At 40.3% G+C, this 20,493-nt stretch overlaps 1 protein-coding gene across 3 annotated transcripts in view; it reads left to right on the plus strand.

The window, feature by feature from the left end:
• lrp8 (low density lipoprotein receptor-related protein 8, apolipoprotein e receptor) overlaps window positions 1–20,493 on the plus strand; it is a 166,214-nt gene that overhangs the window by 120,228 nt on the left and 25,493 nt on the right. For all 3 annotated transcript variants that reach the window (XM_031760253.2, XM_031760254.2, XM_031760252.2), the window contains exons 6-11: window positions 2,571–2,693; window positions 3,828–3,950; window positions 6,235–6,354; window positions 8,778–8,903; window positions 16,012–16,183; window positions 19,458–19,682. In XM_031760253.2, coding sequence (XP_031616113.1) covers window positions 2,571–2,693; window positions 3,828–3,950; window positions 6,235–6,354; window positions 8,778–8,903; window positions 16,012–16,183; window positions 19,458–19,682 — 889 coding nt within the window. The remainder of the gene's footprint in view (window positions 1–2,570; window positions 2,694–3,827; window positions 3,951–6,234; window positions 6,355–8,777; window positions 8,904–16,011; window positions 16,184–19,457; window positions 19,683–20,493) is intronic.

Below are 20,493 nucleotides of genomic sequence, written 5' to 3' on the forward strand. Positions count from 1 at the left end.
AATGTGCCACCAAATGACTAAAAGAAGATCAATTCTAATTTTATCGTGACGATCCACAAATGTGTTGCCATGCAACCATGTGATCTGTGCAAGAAGAGACAAACCCATCTGAGCCTGTGTGTGTGCGTGTGTGCACATGTGTGCATTCGTGTGAGGTGAAGGTCCTTCATCAAGTGTGACCCCCATGTGGTCTCCTCTTCACACGCCCACACACCACTTAGAGAGATGTCAGCAACTTCACACATAAGACATGATACAAGCACAGCGCGCAGCCGCACACGCAGCCAGGTGCAAGCTCTCTAACAGACACATGCACCCACAATAATAAGGTGTTAGTACAATATATAAAGCAGAAATCACAGAGTACATGTTGTTTCAGTGTTTAGATCACTGCTCACCCTTTATCACAGTACACACCCTCCTTATCCTTAAATTAATGGCTGCTGCACTCCAGACTAAATTACATGGGTCTGTGGAGTCGTCGTTTACGAGATTGGAATAATTATGTAGGTAAGCACTACACGATTGGTCGTTTTTATGTGGTTATATTTTGACAGCAAGTTTCAAATACAATGTCTAAATCTGTGACACGGTCGAAACGTCACTCTAAAGCCTTGATTCTGCTTTCTGCAAGTATGCTAGAGTCCACTCAGGTCTGAATGACACAAATGTCATTATCAGACTTTGAGCGTCAGACTTGTCTGTGGAGAATTGACACGAGTGTGCACCAACTACGCATGCATGACAAAAGATCTAAAGGAAATATATATAGCAGAAAATGACTACTAACCCCTCATGTCTTCACATTGGAGTATAATCAAGACTTGTCTAAGCCATAAATGTAAATAAAAGACAAACATGGGCGATGATATGTCATGTGGTTTGAGAACTATGACCTTAAAGCCTTGATATTGGTGTTTCAATCAGAATCACTTTAGTCTCTTTAACTGGACCTGAGCACGTTTTAATAAGAGCTTTGACTTGATTAGCTAATGCTAACACTGGCTTTGTTTGGAAGTTCAATGCATTATTCACTGAGTTATTAGCTGGAATGCTAGTTTGGAGAATTGGAGGCTTAAAATAAAATTCACTAAACATGTAAACAGAGCAGCCGACAGCTTAGAGTATATTTTATTATAGCAGACTATTTTCCTAAAATAATTAGCTTATTTATTATTTTAAGAAAGGAAAATGTCCTTGCTACCAACTGATATCTTTTCCGAAACATTTCAAACAGTTTGCTAACTGCCTAAAAAACATTTAAAAAATAGACCAAAAAAATCTCTCTATTAACCAAAAAGAGGGAATCTGTCCAGGGTGTACCCTGCATCTCGCCCCATGATAGCTGGGATAGGCTCAAGCCCCCACTGCGACCCTGATAAGGTTAAGCAGAAGAGAATGGAAGGATGGCAATGTAAATGAGAGTATAGAAGATTAGCAACGTTTGAGTGTAAATGAGGATTGTGACAATAACTGCATACTATACCTCCAGTTTCTTCTCTCCTTGTCTCCTCGTTTCCATCAGGCTCTGCTCATTCCCACACACACGCTCCTAACGTATCATTTCCCATCTTATTCGAAACATCTGTCTCAATAACCTCGAGCTTCTTCACAGACACACTGAGACAAGCAACTGTGAGCAGAGTGACAGAAGTTTAATGTAAATGTGATACGATTTGACCGTTTCTCAACTTTCCTTCTTTCCGTCCTGTCAACGTTTCTGCAGATGGCAATCCATTATTATAACTATTCATCCCGGGGATTTATCACTATTAGTTGAGCTCAGATCTCAATAATTTGGCTGAAGGAATCGGCACAATTTGCAATGGTGCAGGATTATGTCCTGCCCAGTTTGGTGATTTTAGCATTAACATCTGTTTGTCTTTATTTTATTTATTTTTTGTCTGAGTGTTTAAAAGTCTGTCTCAGCTTCCTCTTTTCCTGGCGTTCACATGTCCTGCTGCAAGCCTGCATTTAATTTTGCTCATTTAATAATGTCTGTATGTGTCTGAAAACCTAAACGTGCCCAAATGGTGTGAACCGTTGTGTGTGGCTGTGTTTATACCATATTTCCTGATACAGAGATTGTCTGCCGTGTGTTTTTTACCGGCTCCACAGTCATTGATCATGTCTGCCTCTGCTCCGTTGGCGGAGCCAGTCCAAAACACAACACATGAATAATTAAATAGCCAGTTAAAAAGACAAATGAGTTAAATAAACCGTCCCTCCGCCGTTAGAGCAAGCACAAATGTCTATATACACATTTACACGCACACACCTTCTCAATAGGTCACTAGATGTGGGTTTGCTTCAGATGCTGGATGAATACATGAATGCTTTTTTTTCAGTATAGGAGTTTATGAGGATTTATGCTCTATCAAGAGGTGCGTATGATAGATTAGAGCTGAATACTGGAATGTGTTGTGAAAGGAAAAGGGCTGAATTTGACTTTGTGAACAATTTAAAATGCTCTGGATTTTCATTGTTGAACTCAATCATTGTCTTTTCATGGATTAGACTAATGGGAATACTCAGCTAATTCTTAGCTGTGTGTGTTTTGTGTTCCTTAGCACTGCTTACGTGCAGACCTGATGAGTTCCAGTGTGGCGATGGCTCCTGTATTCATGGCACCAAGCAGTGTAACAAAGTTCACGACTGTCCGGACTACAGTGATGAAGCAGGTTGTGTCAACGGTAAGCGTCTCACGAGTACGGAAAAGGAAGAAACAAGCAAACATCCCGATTATTATTAGAACAACATATTGCTCTATTTTATTTTCCTCTTAATATTGTTGGCTTTTCTTCTAAACGCCAAGTCAAAATTCCACATTTTATTTAAAGTTTTCAGGCCTTCTGCTTCTCGCTTCTGCCTCCTTTCTTAAACTTCAAAAGTGGCCAATTACAACTTTAATACTTTTAACTAGCTTCACACGAGCTATAACGAAGAGCAGCACAGATGGCCTCTCTGGTGAGTTCGGCCCCATGAGAGACTTTAATCAGAAAAATGTCCACCAAAAGATAGGCTTAGAGGCATGGGAGGATAAGAGGCTGTGAATCTCCACTGCCTTAAATCTCCCCTGTGTTCCCTCCACGTGAATCTCCTGAGTGGTGGAAGATGGAGGTGATGATTCAAAGAATTGCAAAGAAGCTACAGCGATATTTTTATTTACTGTGACAACTCAGCTGCGTATAACTTGCACAGAACAGATATGTAGCAGCTGAGTTGCTTCGTGCATTTAATAGACACTGGATGTCACATCTGCTACTCTTCTACATTTTATTTAGCTTCTACTTTCAAGAGAGTTAAAGGGCCTCTTTGATGGGAGCTCAGCTGCCTCTGGCTCATCTGTAGTCCAAACCATATAACGCATACATTTTCCATGAAGCCTTTATCTCTTTTTTTTGAGCTTGTTTACTATTAGTTACTATACATATGATATGGCTTTCTCAGTAAGCTTCCCTAATTAGAATAGTTACAAACTTTTGTTAACCTCGCATTTAACTCCCTGTAGCCTGTCTTTATTTATAGAGCTAAGCAATTTATTGATCAAGCTTTGCCTAATGCCTTTCACTGAGAGTCAAAACAGTCAACCTTTGGGCTAATTATCTCCACAGACCACAAGAAACATTGACAGCATTGCTTTGCTAAGGCCTGACATTTACTGTATCATCATTAGAATCTTGTACTCTACAAAATCTGACGCGCTGGAGTCTTTCATCACAGTAGGGTTGAATTATTGTGTTGCCAAACACTAATTCGGGGTGCAATCTGATTAAAACGCTTGCTAAAAGTCTAACCTTTTAAGCTATCTGATGTCTTCACTACAGTTACAAAATGTGACGGGCCCAAAAAGTTCCGCTGTAAGAACGGGGAGTGTATCGATAGCAGCAAGGTGTGCGATAACGTGAAAGACTGCAAGGACTGGTCAGATGAACCTGTGAAGGAGTGTGGTAAGATTCTCCATGTTTCTTTACACACACACACACGTTAATGTGAGAACACTGACGCACACACTCTACCAGGGATCATTAGCTTTTTCAAATGTGGGTGGTCACTCTTCTCTATGTAAAGGAGATTCATTTGATCAAGGCTGAGTAAATCAGGATATTTCTCAACTACCTTGTTATGATCAAAGACCCAAACGACTCTGCCCTCCGGTGCGATCTCAGCCGAGAAAGCGTGACACGACTACGTTACCCATAAGGAGCCACAGAGATTATCCAAACAGCACAGATTATTACTGCTTCCTCAGCTTCGGTCACACATTTGACACCACAAGGGGTGCAGTTCATCCGCAATCAGATGTAAGCAGCTGAGAAAAGTGTACTTATTAATAGAATCTTGTCAAATTAATGAAACAAAGGGAATTGCAACTCAAGTAATCCGAGTTGTATCCTGAGATTTTACTTTATGTACACGTTAAAGTGTCCGAGGTTATTAAGAGATGCTGCACTTGACCCATAGCCTGTCTGAAGTGGAGTGGCCTGGCACCCATCGTGTCAGTATAAAATTATGTGTGCACACTGCCTGTGCATCTTCCTCTAACCTCACAGCTGATGGATGTATTCAATTCAATTTTATTTTTACGGCGCAAAATCACAACAACAGTCGATTCAAGGCGCTTTATATTGTAACTTAGACCCTACAACAATACATAAAGATAATAACCCAACAATCACATGACCCGCTATGATCAAGCACTTTGGCGACAGTGGGAAGGAAAACCCTTTTTTTTAACAGGAAGAAACGTCAGGCAGAACCAGGCTCAGGGAGGGGCAGCCATCTGCTGCAACCGGTTGGGGTGAGAGAAGAATCTGCCATGATTCCCATGTAAACATATGATAAGAATTAAATATGATGATCTGTGAATTGCAAGTTAGCACACATCACAGACAAGAAGATGGCGCTAAGTTAGGCCAAGTCTACACAGTAATATCACTTATTAGCAGTAATATAGCTTTAGCTTATTTGTGAATGACATTGCGGATCATTTTTGGTATTTAGTAAAACTCTGAATTTTACTCACTCATTCTATGTACATGTGTTTCTATGTACATCGATCCACAAATTGATCCATAAATCGATGTGTACAGACACAAAAATATAAGATATTTTACTCCAACATTGCTCCAGACATCATCTCAAACAGTTCAGTGTCTGTCTGGCGTTAGAATTAAGATGTTAGAAAGAGTTTATTGGTATCTGAAAAGGACCTTCTGCCAGCCACTTCCATGTTTTACCCATGCTATTGTCATTATAGTCTGTGTGATTTTCCTAAACTATTAACTAAACCTCAATACAAACTATACAACATTACAAGGGAATAGAAATATGGATATGAGTGTCCACATACTTTGTGTTTTGTTTTGTAGCAGTCCTGCTAAAACCTGCTTAAACTGCTTGAAGCAGGTTTTCATTTTTTCACCTTATTTTAGTTTAAAAAAGGCTGATACTCTGTTGGTATGCTGTTCTACTATAAATTACCAGTCTAATTTTAATTAATGCAAATCTGTGAAAGTCCACGCTACTCTTTTCCTCTTCCTGTCAGTCTCCCTTAATGTCTTGCTGTCTCTCTTTTTCTATCTCTAGTAGTGTCTTAGTCTCACAGCAGTACCTGTAGCCTTGAAGCTTAAATCTTTAATGTAAACCGGTAATGAAGTACCAGCTTTAGCTTTCTGCAGAGATCCCTCTTCACTCCCTGGAGGGTAGTTGAAAGACAAAAGGGATAAATGGAGGCACAGAAACTGATACAAAAGGGAAAGGAAGGATGACTCAGTCCAATCTGTTCTGTTAAAAGGGAAAAAAAACAAGGAGGAAATGGAGAGATTGGATGAGAGGATGAAGGAGAGCATGTGCTTGTGTTACAATAGGCATTATAGTGCAGTAGCACCTGGGATAAGCAAAGGTTCCTGTTGGAAAATGGATCCGTTCCAGGAACTACTAGCTAAGACTAGTAGAGCACACACGACCACATACACAAACTTGAGTTGTTGATGTATACAGACATGCTTGACAGGACGAAAATATCTTTACTGGCAGGATGATTAAAACTGTCCATACAGACCAACCCGTGGGATTGTCTTCCTGTCCATCTTGTTCTTCTGTTGCCAAAGTTATTCTGTCTAAAAACCTGCTGGAATTTATTGGAACAATGCTCAACTCTTTGTTTTATTTTTTTACTGTTTCCTCTCTGCCATCCCTGCCCTTTCCTCTGCTGCCACTCTGTCTCTGCAGGCCTGAATGAGTGCGCAGACAACAACGGTGGCTGCTCCCACATCTGCAAGGACCAGAGAATTGGTTATGAGTGTGACTGCCCCTCTGGCTACAAACTCCTGGATAAAAAGACCTGTGGAGGTAAAGAAAAAACAAATGTGCAGCAGAGCTCCTCATGTCTTGGTCCAGAGAAGCACGACCAAAGGGCAGTGGCATTAATCAGCAGAATTTTATCTGTGCTATTCAGTGGTTTTGTTCAAGAATACTTTTAACTATGGCCATTTTCAGGTCTAAGGAAAACATTGACATGATTCCTTAAACACTGCCTTTTAAGATTAGTTGCATTTGCTTCACTCAGTCTAGACAAAAATCTAGTATGATAACTAACTTAAATGCAAAAAATGGGGTTAGCACTCTGGAGTAAACTACCTCATCTAAAGCTTGTCTTTTATGCATGTTGCAAGTTATTAATTAGATGCAGACATTCTGGATTTGGGAGCATGAATAAGTTATTTTAACGTCCAGTCTCCTTAGCGAGGTTGCCAGGTTCAGAATGTAAGATGGATGTGTAAAAAGTATGAGTACACCCTGCTTTAACTTTGGCAGTATACCCCACACCACCAGTCATGATTTTCTTGAACAGCATGACTATCAATCTTCTTCTGTTATCATAAGGTTGTTCAGAAAAGCTGAGGCATCTGTAAAATTTTGGTATGCTGATGCTGAAAGTGTTCCACCATAAAAACCATAAAAATGATGTAAAGAAGAACAAAACAACAAAACATCAATTCACAAAAACTGCTACTCCTTATTCAGTACTAATTAAGTTTTCACTGATTACATAATGGGTCCGTCCACCCATTGTTACGGCCCTAGCAGGGCCTCCTTCTGAAATTGACCCTGTGTGGGTGTGTCCTACCATATCTCCTGCCTTAGGTGCCACCTTTTTTGCACAGCATCAGCAATTAAGAATGCTTAAGGCCCAAGAAAGGTGATCTAGGGCCAGAGAGAGCCTTGTTGGGTTGTAGCTAGTGAGCTGTGAGTATGGTTGTCTATTGCTCCTACTGTGGAGAGGAGTGTTTTTTGATACTCACCCCCTCTGACTTATTTTCAGTTTAGTGATGATCACCTGAGTTTTGTTGTTTTCTTTCTTCAAAAGGTAATAGCGGCTGGTCCGTCTCTTTTAGTTTAGTTATTAATAGAAACATTAATAAAACCTGTTAATTTAACAATTTTGCCTCTCTGCCTCCTTTTTTCAACCTGGAAACCTTTTGTTACTTTTCCTCAGCCCCTGGACCTTTTAAGGGGAACGTAAGAAGTGGGGGCTTGTCCGGGATCGCTGAAAAAGGGAGTTTTGGAATTGTTAGCATTTGGTTTCTGATTATTTTGCTTGTAAATGGCTGGGGGACAGGATCTTGTGAAATGATGCTGTACCAAGTTCATCTCTAGAAACATAGAATCAGCTCGAATTACTGCTAGCTATGTGAATCAAGCTCTCATTACAGTTGTACAGGGACCAGATAGCCCTTAACAATGGGCCTAACACCACATACTCCAGAAGCAGCCCCTGTGGACGCAGCAAGCAATGCCATTGAATGGCTTCTCGAATTTCATAAAACAATAGTTGAGCAAACTCCCAATTCCCCTCAAATATGCTTAATAGGATACAGAGCTTGTCCCGTGTTCCAGAACCAGGACCAAAGCTGCATTGTTTCTCCTTAAGCTAGGGGTCGACTACTGGATGGACTCTCCTCTCCAGTATCCCAGCATAGACCATCCTAGGTAGACTGAGAAAATCTGATCCCCTTGAAGTTGTAACATACCCTCTGGTGCCCTTTCTTGAAGAGGGGAACCACCGTCCTAGAGGCCAGTCGAGAGGCACTCTCCCCAAGTTCTATCCATTTGCAGAGGTATGTTAGTTGAGACAGTTCAGAACATCCAGAGGCTTACAACCTTGAGTCCAGTCTCATCTACCCTGGGGACCTTCCACCATGGAGTTGTTTAACTACTTCAGTGACCTTGCCTCCAGTAATGGGAGGTTCATCCCCTTTGTCCCCAGATTGTGATTACTCTGAACTTGGAAGATCTTGATGTATAGCTTTAAATATGAACCCGAATGTTTTCAGAAATGCCAGACTTTTCATTTTTGCTAATTTATTTGGTTTAAACTGTTTACATATTCAGACCTAGCCATTTGGTCCAGTCCAGTCCAGCTTTTAAATGTGTTTAACATCATTTCTATTATCCAGTTAAAGTAGTGATGTCAATATGTAGTGTAACTCCATTTCTCAAAAATATTATTACTAATATTTTTGAGAAATTTCTCAACAAAAGATCTCCTCCTTTCTATTGAAGCTCAAAGACGTAAATCCTAGAAATTAAGCTTGAAGAATAAGAATCTCTTTTTTTTTGAAGTGAGGATCCTGCTGAGAAAGATTGTTAACATGCTAGAAACAGAAAATATTAGCTCTTTTATGTCTCAGTCTCCAGACAAATAGGACTGTGTGTGTCTATAGTTATGTTGTTTTGATCTTTATGTCTTTGTGCCATGTTTCTCTCTGCAGACATAGACGAATGTGAGAACCCAGATGCCTGCAGTCAGATCTGCATCAACTACAAAGGAGACTACAAGTGCGAGTGCTATGAAGGTTATGAGATGGACCCTGCCTCTAAGACCTGCAAAGCCGTAGGTAGGGCATTTATCACACACACATTTTTGCAAGTGAATACACACACTGCCACTGATGGAAGCTCCCACCAAAATACAGTCGCACATACATATGAGGAATCGCACATAGAAACCAACTCTCACATATTCAGCAACGGTGCTCCAACTCTAGCGCCGACTACCCAGTCACATCCTACGCAGTTCTCACACAGTGGGACTCCGTGAAAGGAGAGTATTGCTTTGTATGCAGTTCTTGCACAGCAATCTGTGCAAAGATAAATATTTGCCATCTTTTTCTGCAGCTCTCACTAATGAAAGTTTGCAGCCAGCTGCTTTTGCTCTCCCCAGAGTGTTAAGGGAAGGGTGTTATGCAGGGGAAAGGTCTGCCCATTCACTGCAGGACAGAGGCAGGGTCTCTACCTGTTGTTGGCCAGAGCAAATACACTGAACAGTGGTTTGAATGAAAATAAAATCTTGTCCTCTAAGCTGCACTTGGCAAGTTTGCTACTGAAAAGAAGTCTTCCTTAATGCTATTCAAAACACAACTGTACTTGAGCACCTGAGACTTGTTTGAAAGCACCATTTGGGTTTTTGGTCCTTCTAATCAGTTCGCACAGTTTTCAGTCTGTTAGAGCTGACGTTAAAGATAACAGTCCTGTGGTTACCAAGCCTTTAAGTACCCGCAGATAATGTTTCTATATATTTTACTTCTAAAAGTACAGGAAACAGACAGTCCAGAACAGTGGTAGGCAACTCCAGGCCTCGAGTGCTGGTGTACTGCAGGTTTTAGATCTCACCCTGGGTCAGCACACCTGAATTAAATGATTAGGCCTCTGGAGAACTTCAAGACATGTTGAGGAGGTCATTTAGCAATTTGAATCAGCTGTATTTGACCAAGGACACATCTAAAACCTGCAGGACACTGGCACTCGAGGCCTGGAGTTGCCGACCCCTGGTCTAGAATGTGTAACAGTGCATGCTTTCAAGTTTTTAACCTTATTAGCACGTCCCTACGATGTGTTGTTTCTGTTTTCGAAGACTTATCGGCAAAATAAGCAGTCAACACAGTAGGTGACTAGCCTGACTGAACAAACCAGAACAACATGCTGCCTATGTTGCCACTGTAAAGTTCACTTTTCTCCTTCTTCCTATTTTACAAAATCAGTTAACAGCTCAAACACGTATGGCTGAGGCACGGCCGAATTAGTCCAATATCGCAACTTGTTTAGAGTAGAGACACAGAAGCAGACGTGGGGGCTAGTATGCTCTCTTATATATGCATGAATATTAAAAGAAGTGAACATGAAAAGTTGCATCTGAGCCATATGAAGACATTAAGGGATTATTTTTACAAAAAACAAACAAACTTCTAAATATGCAGTTTCAGTTTTCAATTTAAACTTTTACAGATAGGTACCTGCTATCTGGCTACATGTGCTAACCATGACCAGTTGGTTCAGTATTAGTGCTGTATTTAAAAAGAAATGTATACAGATTTTATTTCTAGAATAGAAATTACCTCATGTTCTGGTGATGTTAATACCTTTCTGCTCTCTATTTACATACATTGAGAATGGAACTTTTAACTGATTGACTTACACAGCAAATTACTTTTCGGCGAGAGAGAAAAGAGTGTTATTAGTAATTACGGTCTGAAGTTAAGTCATTACAGGGTAAACTGGTCTGGTAATGAGAGTGCTTAAAGCAGAAAACAGAACTTCACTTCTAACCTAAGTGGCATAAAAAACAGCATTGATTGCTTTGTGTCTCTGTGTGGGAATCTTCATTACTGTTAGGTAGAGCAAACAGTCCTTATCAGAGGCCAGGCCATTTATAAGATGGCAGCATGGAGAAGCAGAAGAGAAATGAGATGGATACTTATGCAGTATATGGCTTATTTCTCTGCTCGTGTATACATACTGTTCATCATTACATAGCATAGCCAAAGGAGACAAAAAAAGAAGTCTGAAATGTGACTGGATGGATTCCTGTTTAAGTTGAGGATTGTTTATTCAGAGGAACACATCAGGTTGGGACCATAAGTACAGGGATGCCTGTTTTGTGAAGCTAAGGTAATGTGGATTTAATGAAGCTGCGTTTTGCTTATGAACTCATTTCTAGACGCGCACGTGCGCAGCAACAGAAATCACCGTACATGTACACAGCACACAGTAAGTAGTTATTTTTCAGGAGTCACGTCATGATTTCTACACAGATGCAATTCCCTTGCGACTGACTGGTTAGGAGGAATGTCACATTCTGCGATGAGATGGGAAACGAACCCGGTGCCAATATCATCTGCACATATTGAAGTTCAGAAGCTGTCATACTCGTATCATCTGAAGGTTATTAAAGTTGCATATAAGTCCATTTTTAGATATGCTGTTGCTGTGAGTTGAGTCTATGTAGGTAATTGTGAAAGCGCTACGATGTGTTCAGTGTACAGTAACGGTGTTTCATTTATAATCCTAGAATGCGCTTTCTGTCTCTGCAGATTCATTTCAGAGTAATACGCAAGTGTTACACCAGCAGTGCTAATTCAAAGTAACATCTCAGGCTGGAGTTATGATGTGATTTCTTTTCTCAGCTCTGTGTGTGTGAGCGTTTGTAACAGTATATGGCAGAATCCAGGAAATTGACCAGATAGTCACGTTTTTAGCTAATGGTAGCAAAGCTGGATGTACACACTGATGGGGTGAACCAGACATGCGCACATACTTGCAAATTAGGCCAACCAGTCGTGGCAGACGGCTGTCCCTCCCTGAGCCTGGTTCTGCCGGAGGTTGTTTCCTATTAAAGGGAGTTTTTCCTTCCCACTGTCGCCGAGTGCTTGTTCAAAGAACTTGGCAACATTGATTGTTGGGGTTTTCTCTGTATTGTTGTCGGGTCTTTACCTTACAATATAAAGCACATTGAGGTGACTGTTGTTGTGATTTGGAGCTATATAAATAAAACTGAATTGAATTTGATATTTTATCCCCCAGAGGTTGTCACTTGGTCACTACAATTAGCAAATCTAATTAACACAGGCTTTATTGGCTGTATTAAAAAAACCCTCTTTAAAATACTTCAATTAAAGTCTGTGAAATTAAAAGAAATATAAATGAATACAATGGCGAGAAGGATGTAACAGCTGTGGGACTAGATTACAGGTACACTCGATAAATGCAGGCTGTGGCAGTGATGCAGAGGAAAGTTACAAACTGCCTTTGGTCCAAAGTGTTGTGTTATTTTTCTGTTCTCTTGTTTCCTTCTCTTGTGTCTTGTCATCTCTCCCAACTGTAGTGTACTGCAGGCTTCACCTCAGAGCTGAGAACAATTTGTACCTTTCTTGACAGTTTGAGTACACACTTCTCAGAGAGGTTTTGAAGGACTGGTCAAATTCTTTTTCCCCCATTGTCAGAAGATTTTGCCACAGGACCAAAAATGTTACTGAATAATGTCAAAACTCATCAAAAGTTGTGTCTTGTGCTTTTAGGCTTCAAGTATGATATTATTTAGCATTTAATTCTGTTTGTCTGGAAAGAAACTGGTCAAATTAAACCAGAATTTAAGTTCAAATTTACGCATCTTTATTCTGCTACTTTAAATGATCTATTCAGCGCATCGGTGTTCTCATCATGAAAGTCCAGGTGCACCGACAATTTTTTATATATAAAATATAAACGCATGTGGCCTTTAACCATAAAAATAACGAAGTGTTATGTAAGCTGCTTTGTGATGACGAATGACAGGAAAGTTGAATGACTTTTGACACAGCTGTCGATGGGAAGTTCATTTCTGTTCTCAGCTGTCGCATCTGTTCGTCATTATATAGCACGGTTTGTAAGCCTTAACAAGCACTTCTGACCTTGACTTGTGCACATTGTTCCAGACATACCATCATCCTATTTACCTCCTCTAGTGCCTGCCTGTTCACAAAGGCTGCAGCTAAACATCGCTGTCAGCCTGCAGAATTTCTCACCATTATTTCTGACCTTTCTGTCGGTCTTTTTTTTTTTGGGGGGATTTCTTTTTTTATTTACCTCTTACTTTGTGACGCTCACAACATAAACACCTGGAAATCAGTGCTCCTGCAGCATCTACCAGTGTTTCCCAGGCTGCACTTATCCTTTTGCAGCTTTATCTTAATTGGCTGATGGGGCAGAGCAGCCCTGAACGAGCACTGCAGATTAAAATATATTTACGGAACCATTTTGCTGTTCAGATAGCTGACTGTTGCTTTGCAGTGTAGAAGAGATAATCTTGCACTTTTTGATGACATCTGTAGTGCTGGGGCCTTTCAGAAAAACAGTGACTCAGCTTCTTTCTCTTTTTTTTAACAAACTTCAGAAGGACATATTGCTGTGACAACACCGATGAGGGATAAGAGATATTGTCGTGAAAAAGTGAGTCTGTGGGGATTGATGAAAGACATGTCAGAGTTATCCATGTCCTCATTATACAGGCTTCAAAATGTTCTCACTTTTCTCTCTTTTTGCCACTTTCCCATGTTTTCACTTGTTTTGTTGATGGCTTTTTCCTTCGTCCTTCCTTAATTACATCCTCTTAATGATCATTTCTTCCTGACTTTACCTGGATTTGTCAGATTTACTTGCGCTTGCCTGTTCCTTTGTCTCTCTCTCGGTTTCTCTCTCGCTCGCCCTCTCAGCGGGGGAAATTGATGATTACAAACCCAGTAGTAAGAGAAAAATGATTGGATCCTAGCAGTAGTAGAACTGTAATATTTTCTCCTTGTGCAGTGGCCTGTAATAAACCAGGGCTGAGGAAACCTGTCAAAGCACGGTTGAGTCGGTGTGAAAGTAGGAGTATGTGCTGTCTGTGAACGCTCGAACGTTGCTGCCGGCCGGCTTTCTGTCTTGTTTGAATGCTTTATGTGGCAGTGTTTTGATTTTTGTGGACAGTGGAGAATAAAGATGACGTGACAGCTAGGACAGAGAACAAACGTTAAAAAATGAAGTTGGAAAATGTAATGGGAGTGGCAATCCAGGACAAACCAGTGCTGCTAAATTAAAAGAAACATTGTTGTGTTATTAGCTGCACTGTAGTGAGAGTCCAGGACTATATTTCTTGTATTTTAGGTTGAAAGTGCTTGATGACAAGAGTATGGATGTCAAAGAAAACTCCCATGCTCACAAACTAAGGTATCTCTGTGTGCTAGAGTTGACCTTGTCACCTACCTAGAATTATTTAAATGTCTGAGCCATCCTCACCTTCAGTCAGCTGACATGTCCCCTACCAGGTAACTAATGTGCCAGCGAACGCCACATCCTGAATGCCCCTGAAAAAGAGAACCCAGCAATGCACTGTTGTACTTAAAATAGACTACTGTCATGGCTCTCGTTGGGTCACTTCAGTAACAAGACTAATGTAACTTTTTCCAACAGTAGGACACCACACTTGCATACTTATTCCAAAACAATAGTCTTTAAAAAGGGATGTGTGCTTTCCATTTGGACCGAATCATACCGCATACATCATTTTTCCTGTTGTGCATAATTGTGTGAAAAACTCACTCAATAATATGATGTTGTTCTAAAATCTATGTGTAGATGGGCGACATTATTATTTTAAAGGGGTTGTTTGGATACATAATTTATGTTCACATCATCAAAAATACATGCTTTAAGGACCTAAATAGTACAAATGCAAAACAAGAGTACAGTTGGCTTACATTATGTTCCCTTTTGGGAATAAGGCTAAACACTCAGCACTACCCACGGTATCTTTGTACACAACAGTATGTAGGTTATTAGACTGGTGAAGAATAGCACAGGGAAACACTAGAACAGCCTATTTTGTGTGTATGTGTGTTAACAAAATGCCACAATGTTCCCAGGAATGGGCGTCCCAATAAATTCCTCTTAAGGTCAGACCATGCAATACCCAGAGAAATTGCTTAAAACCCCAAGAGGTACATCTCAGACTCTAAAAACCCCTGTTTGGGTGTTAAATGTCAAAGTTCATGACAGTTCATGATGCCACAAAAAGGCTGAACAAGTGTGGCGATAGCGTCTTCTCTTAAAAAAGACCACGGCAGCACACCTTAGCTTTACAGAGTTCATCTGAACAAACCACAAGACTTCTGGAACCATGTCCTGTGGACAGATGAGAACAAAGTGGAAATGTTTGGCCATAATGCACAGCCCCACGTTTGGCAAAAACCAAACACGACATAATCAGCACAAACACTTCATACCAACTGTCAAGCACAATGCATTGCGCTTGACAGTTGGTATGCTGTATACCAAAGTATTGTAGAATCAAATATGAGGCCATCTGACCGACAGCTAAAGCTTTACCCAAATTGGGTCATGCTACAAGACAATTATATCAAACACAGCGGCAAATCTATAACAGAATGAAAAAGAAAAAAATGAAGGTGTTGCAAAGGTCCAATCAAGGTCATCCAGACCTACACCCAAGTTATGCATCAGAAAATGCTGCCAAACCTCAATGAACTGAACCAAGGTTGTGAACAGTTAACCAAAGTTGTTCAGTAGCTTCAAGTTATTGCTGTCTAAGGTGATTCTACAAGCTACTGAATCATGAAGAGTACTTAGTTTGTCAGAGGACTACATAGAGTCCTATCAGAACTTTGGTTTCACATGATTGTGTAGATTTGAAAACTGTGGGGCAATGACTGCAAAGGCTCTGTCACCTCTTTGCTTGAGGTATGTACCGTAAGAGGCCTTTACCAGTGGGTCTGTGAGATTGGGAAATATTAGTGAATATAAATGAATAAGACTGGTAATACAAGCTAGGGGCTGTCCATTAAGAGCCAACAAACAACCATAAACTGAACTCTAAAGTGAGACATGATGCCAATGCAGAGAGGCCAGGACTGGAGTGATATGCTCATACTTTCGGTTCTAGTCAGCAGTCTAGCTGCAAATGCCTATAACAGTAGAGATTAACAAGTTCAGCTTTCATGTACAGGTATTTTGCAAGGGTAACAAATATTTCCCTGTGACATACCAAGAGCAAAAGCAGTACAAACGGCCCATATTTGGTAGGTTCCTCATTTAGAGTCACAGCAGCGGGTTACAGGGCAGATGAGCTGTTATGTATAACTTCTCTGTCCAGTTGTTTCATTGATGGTAACATAAACATCTTTCCTTTTCCATCAGGAAAGAGTCCGTACCTGCTGTTCACTAACCGTCATGAAATCCGTCGTATTCACCTGCTGAAGAGTGAGTACACACAAGTGGTTCCTACACTGAAGAATGCCGTGGCCCTGGACGTGGACGTGTCCACCAACAAGATGTTCTGGTGTGATCTGTATCATCAGAAAATATATAGGTACACACACATACAGCATGCACACACAATGACAAGTTATATTTATTTTTTAAATTATTTATTTAACCCTATCAGGTACTGCTACACAGAACTGAAAACTCACTGCGTCACTAACCCACTAGATTTTGCTGGATCATTCTGTTTAATCGACAGAGAAGTGATCTACAGTTGTATATTTCAGTACAATTATTGAAATGCTGTAAATGATGTGTATATATTCTGTCTATAAAGGCAGAGGAAGGCCATATAAAACAATGAAAGCCACTGTATAGACGCAGGACCTTAGAAGTTTGGATAACTCACTTTTGTCATTCTTCAGCCAACATGTTCATTATCTTTCTCCTCTATCCATCCGTCTTGTGTGCTTCAACCTGTCACACCTTCTGGTAGTGAGTCAGCCGCACCTGTTTGTCCTTCACACACACTGTGTGAGTCTGTGTGTGCACATATCATAGCTTTGCACATACATTTCTGTGTGTTTGTGTCACCCTGATGGCTGACAGGTTGTGGGAGGGGCTTTCTATCATCTCAGCTGAGCCATATGCTCTCACTAATTTCACTGCCTCAATAATCGCTGCCATTATTCATCTCCATACACACACATTCACACGCAGACATTCTCCCACACAAACTTGGTAACACAGTCAAGGGCTTGTGACAGGGAACGGACAAATGAACTCATTTTTCACAGCGAAGTCTATTTTTCGATGCCGTAAATAAACTCACATATCAAAAGTTGCTTTAAGTAGCAAACAGCGAGGGAAGTTATACAGCTTAATCTACTTGGCGTTGTCCTTGATGTTGTTTTCTTTTCTCTAATCTTTCAAAGCAAAATCTTCTGCACTTGCACCCAAGTGCATAGCATCAGAATCAAGCTTTCCTGCTGTTTAGAATATCTGCTCTTTTTGGCATTACCATGTTTTCTTTTCTCCTGTACCGTCACAGTAGAACATTAGTAAGCAAATTGTCCAAGTTGGCTTGGTGACAGATCTTAACCCCAGGTAGAGATGAAATTAGAAATCGGAGCTTATTAGGCTGGACTACTCTCAGTAAATTGTCGTTTATTTATTTTTTATTTTGTTTTGTCCCCTGATAAGGTGTATTTATATGAAATAGCTAGGCTTATTAAAGTCTGCACTACTGATTCACCCTCAATGTGATAATGTGGTTTTCCAGACTAATTCATAGTGATTAGCATGCTAGGGGTCAATGACTTGTTACCTTCTCCCAATGATGGAGATGTCTGTTGCAAACAATGGTTCAACCAATTAAACATGCAATCTGCTCAGTGGACTTGGACTCATCTGTCTCTGTCTTATTCTTCACTGTGCCTGAAGCCTCTGTTCAGCCCTCCAACCTGTTCAACCTAAGTCTATGTGAAGATTTTCTAACTCAAATTAAGGACATAGTGAAATTAGAGTGAGTAAAAGAATATAAAGTGGATATAAAACATCTTCAGAGCACTGTCAAAATATCAGGATTTATGATGTTAAGAAAATATGAGCCCAAGAAAAATGACTTCAGAACTTTGTCCATTTTTAATGTGACATACATAAATTAAAAGCCATGGTCCGGAAAGAGCTTATAAAGCATTAAAGAGATCTTATTATTTAAAGGTATCAGTCAGGAAAAGGGTACACAAGAATTTCCAAGCTGTTAAATATACCTTAAAACACATTTTGTTTCACTCAAAATGGACAGAAATATGAACAGTTCCAATACTGATACCAATTTGGTACAAAAACTTAAGGCAACTGCTAGACGAAAATGGTGAGGAATTTCACCCTTTAGCACAACAATGACCCAAATCATCCAATTCTACAAAAGAATGTCTTCACTAGAAGATGATTGAAGTTTTGGAAAAATTCAAATCAAAATCTGCGGGATGACCTGACGAAAGCTGTACAGTAAGAGAATCTGACTGATTTGTGGCACTTTTGCAAAGAAGACTGTTAAGTATTGCCACATCAAGAGACGCAATGCTGTGGCTACTACTACTCCTAGCCAAAATGACCGAACGGTGTAGTAAAATCAAAAAAGTTCTTTAACAGTATTTTAGTCTAACGCTGCACAGCCAGGTAATTGTAAGTTTTTCAGTGATTGTCCACCACCCAAATAGAATTGAAGAGTGACTGTGAATTGTGCAGGTTAAACTTTAAAGGTGGAAATGATTTTCTTAAATTGTTTACCTTGATCTCATTTTCTTCATTTTTATGCATCATGAAAACCTGACGTGTTGAATTTTTATATCCACAGTGTTCGTAAAATTAAATATTGGAGAAATTGAACAAGAGATTAAACAGAAAATATGTTTTAGTGGAACTCGCGATTACTCAGTATCAAAGAACAGAATATAATGTAAAAGAAAATTGTTTCAAATTGAATTTGTGTCAAATGTAATTTTTGTTCTGGCGTTTTCAGTAGAGTTTCAATGGAGTTCAGTATATGCATATATGTCCACCATGCTTGAGCCGTTTTAATTTAACCTCGAGGGTGAAACAGTGTGGTGCTGGATCCATGTTATAAACCCTGAGGCACTCTTGAGAACCCATAGATTATCTATCACATTCACACAGTAACATCCCACACTCACCTGACTGTCAAGATGAAGATATTTGGGTTGGCAAAATGTAACAGTGAGCATCTCCACCTCATCCCTCGCTCTAACTACCCGTCAACCTTCTGTAGTTAAGATGCACCTCCCGTCTCCTCTTCACTCCTGTAGGCGTTCTAAATTGTGAAGGCACTGTGCAACTTCGGACAATGCTTGTCCCAACCTTTTATCGAGCATTTTTTCTTCCATCTTGCTCTTGCATTCATATATTGTCGAGGCAGTAATCTATTAAGTTTTAACAATTTTCACCAGTAAAGGGAATGTCAGTGGGGAATGGGGACAGAAGAGTTGACAGAGTAAGTGGGAGGAGGAGGAAAATCAAAGAAACTGAAGACAAGAAAGGGACACTCAGTTAAAGGGGAGATATAGGCATGTGGTGCTGATAGAAAAAGACAGACTCATTCTCCCTGGGAGGCTGTGTTTGGTGTGAAGGCTGAAGTTGTTATAAAGGTGTCAGGATTGGGTGCCCCTCACACCTGAATAGAGTGAAGAATCTGTGTTCCCAACAAGATATCTAAGCCACTCACAATCAAGTCATTCCTCCCAAGGAAAGGAAGCCGGACGGTAGTAAATCTATCGTGCCAGCACCTCTGTGATGGATTAGGCTTTTATAATTTCCAGATTACTTACTGATACATTTCCTTTCCATCCGCCCACCAGCGCTTACATCAACAAGGCCAGTGACTCATCACAGCAGGTGACACTCATCGATTCGCTCCACTCCCCTGAGGGCCTTGCTGTCGACTGGGTCCACAAGAACATCTACTGGACGGACTCAGGCAATAAGAGCATATCTGTCGCTACGGGAGATGGCAGGAAAAGGAAAATGCTCATAACCACTGAGCTGAACGAGCCACGAGCTATCGCTGTGGATCCGCACCAAGGGTGAGTTGGGTTAGTTTTAGGGTAAAAGGGTTTTGAAAAGATGCACAAAGGAGCAAAAGATGGCTTTCCTACTGTCATTGTGTGTGTGTCTGTAAAAGCCAGTGTTGTTATAGTTGTTGGTGTAGAAGTTGGCCTAAAGTATTGCACCAAAGTAAGGCTATTTGTAGCACTGAGCCCATCTGTTAAATTAAGCAGTTTAACAGTTTTCTTGAGATGGGATGTAACACTCTGTCTTCCCTTTCTAACTCTTTCCATTTGTCTCGGGTGCCTTGAGCTCCCCAAAGACGTCTTTTCACAGCTCTACAAAGCTAGACTAGCATGAAATACATGCAAATGAAGCCACGATTTCACAGTTTTATCATGGACACACATACACACATATTCAGATAAGGTCCAAGTTTCCAGTACCTGCTGTTTTGCACAGTGCTTTCCCTTTTATGTTTTCAATGCCTGTCTTACTAATAATACAGTCATTTTGCAAAGAAAATAAGAGAATATGTCTGTGTCTGTGGAACATCGTGTGTTGGAGTACAGTTGATTTTATCAGTTTGGAGTTTTTCAGAAAAATTGACATTGCATATTAACCTCTCTTCACAAGTGACTCCTTTCATTTTTGACACTGAACTGGCCGTGCCTTAATGATACAACATGTATATCAAGATGAACTTGGCCACAATGGCATCTCTCACTGGTTTTGGACTGTATTTGGGTGATAAGCTGTATGTTAAGTTAGCAGCTAATGCTAGCTACACATACAGATAAGGTGCTAGTTATTAAGTAACAGACAAATAAAATACTACAATTTCACTCA

Source organism: Oreochromis aureus, linkage group 17 (assembly GCF_013358895.1).
Source record: "Oreochromis aureus strain Israel breed Guangdong linkage group 17, ZZ_aureus, whole genome shotgun sequence".
Lineage (NCBI taxonomy): Eukaryota > Metazoa > Chordata > Actinopteri > Cichliformes > Cichlidae > Oreochromis > Oreochromis aureus.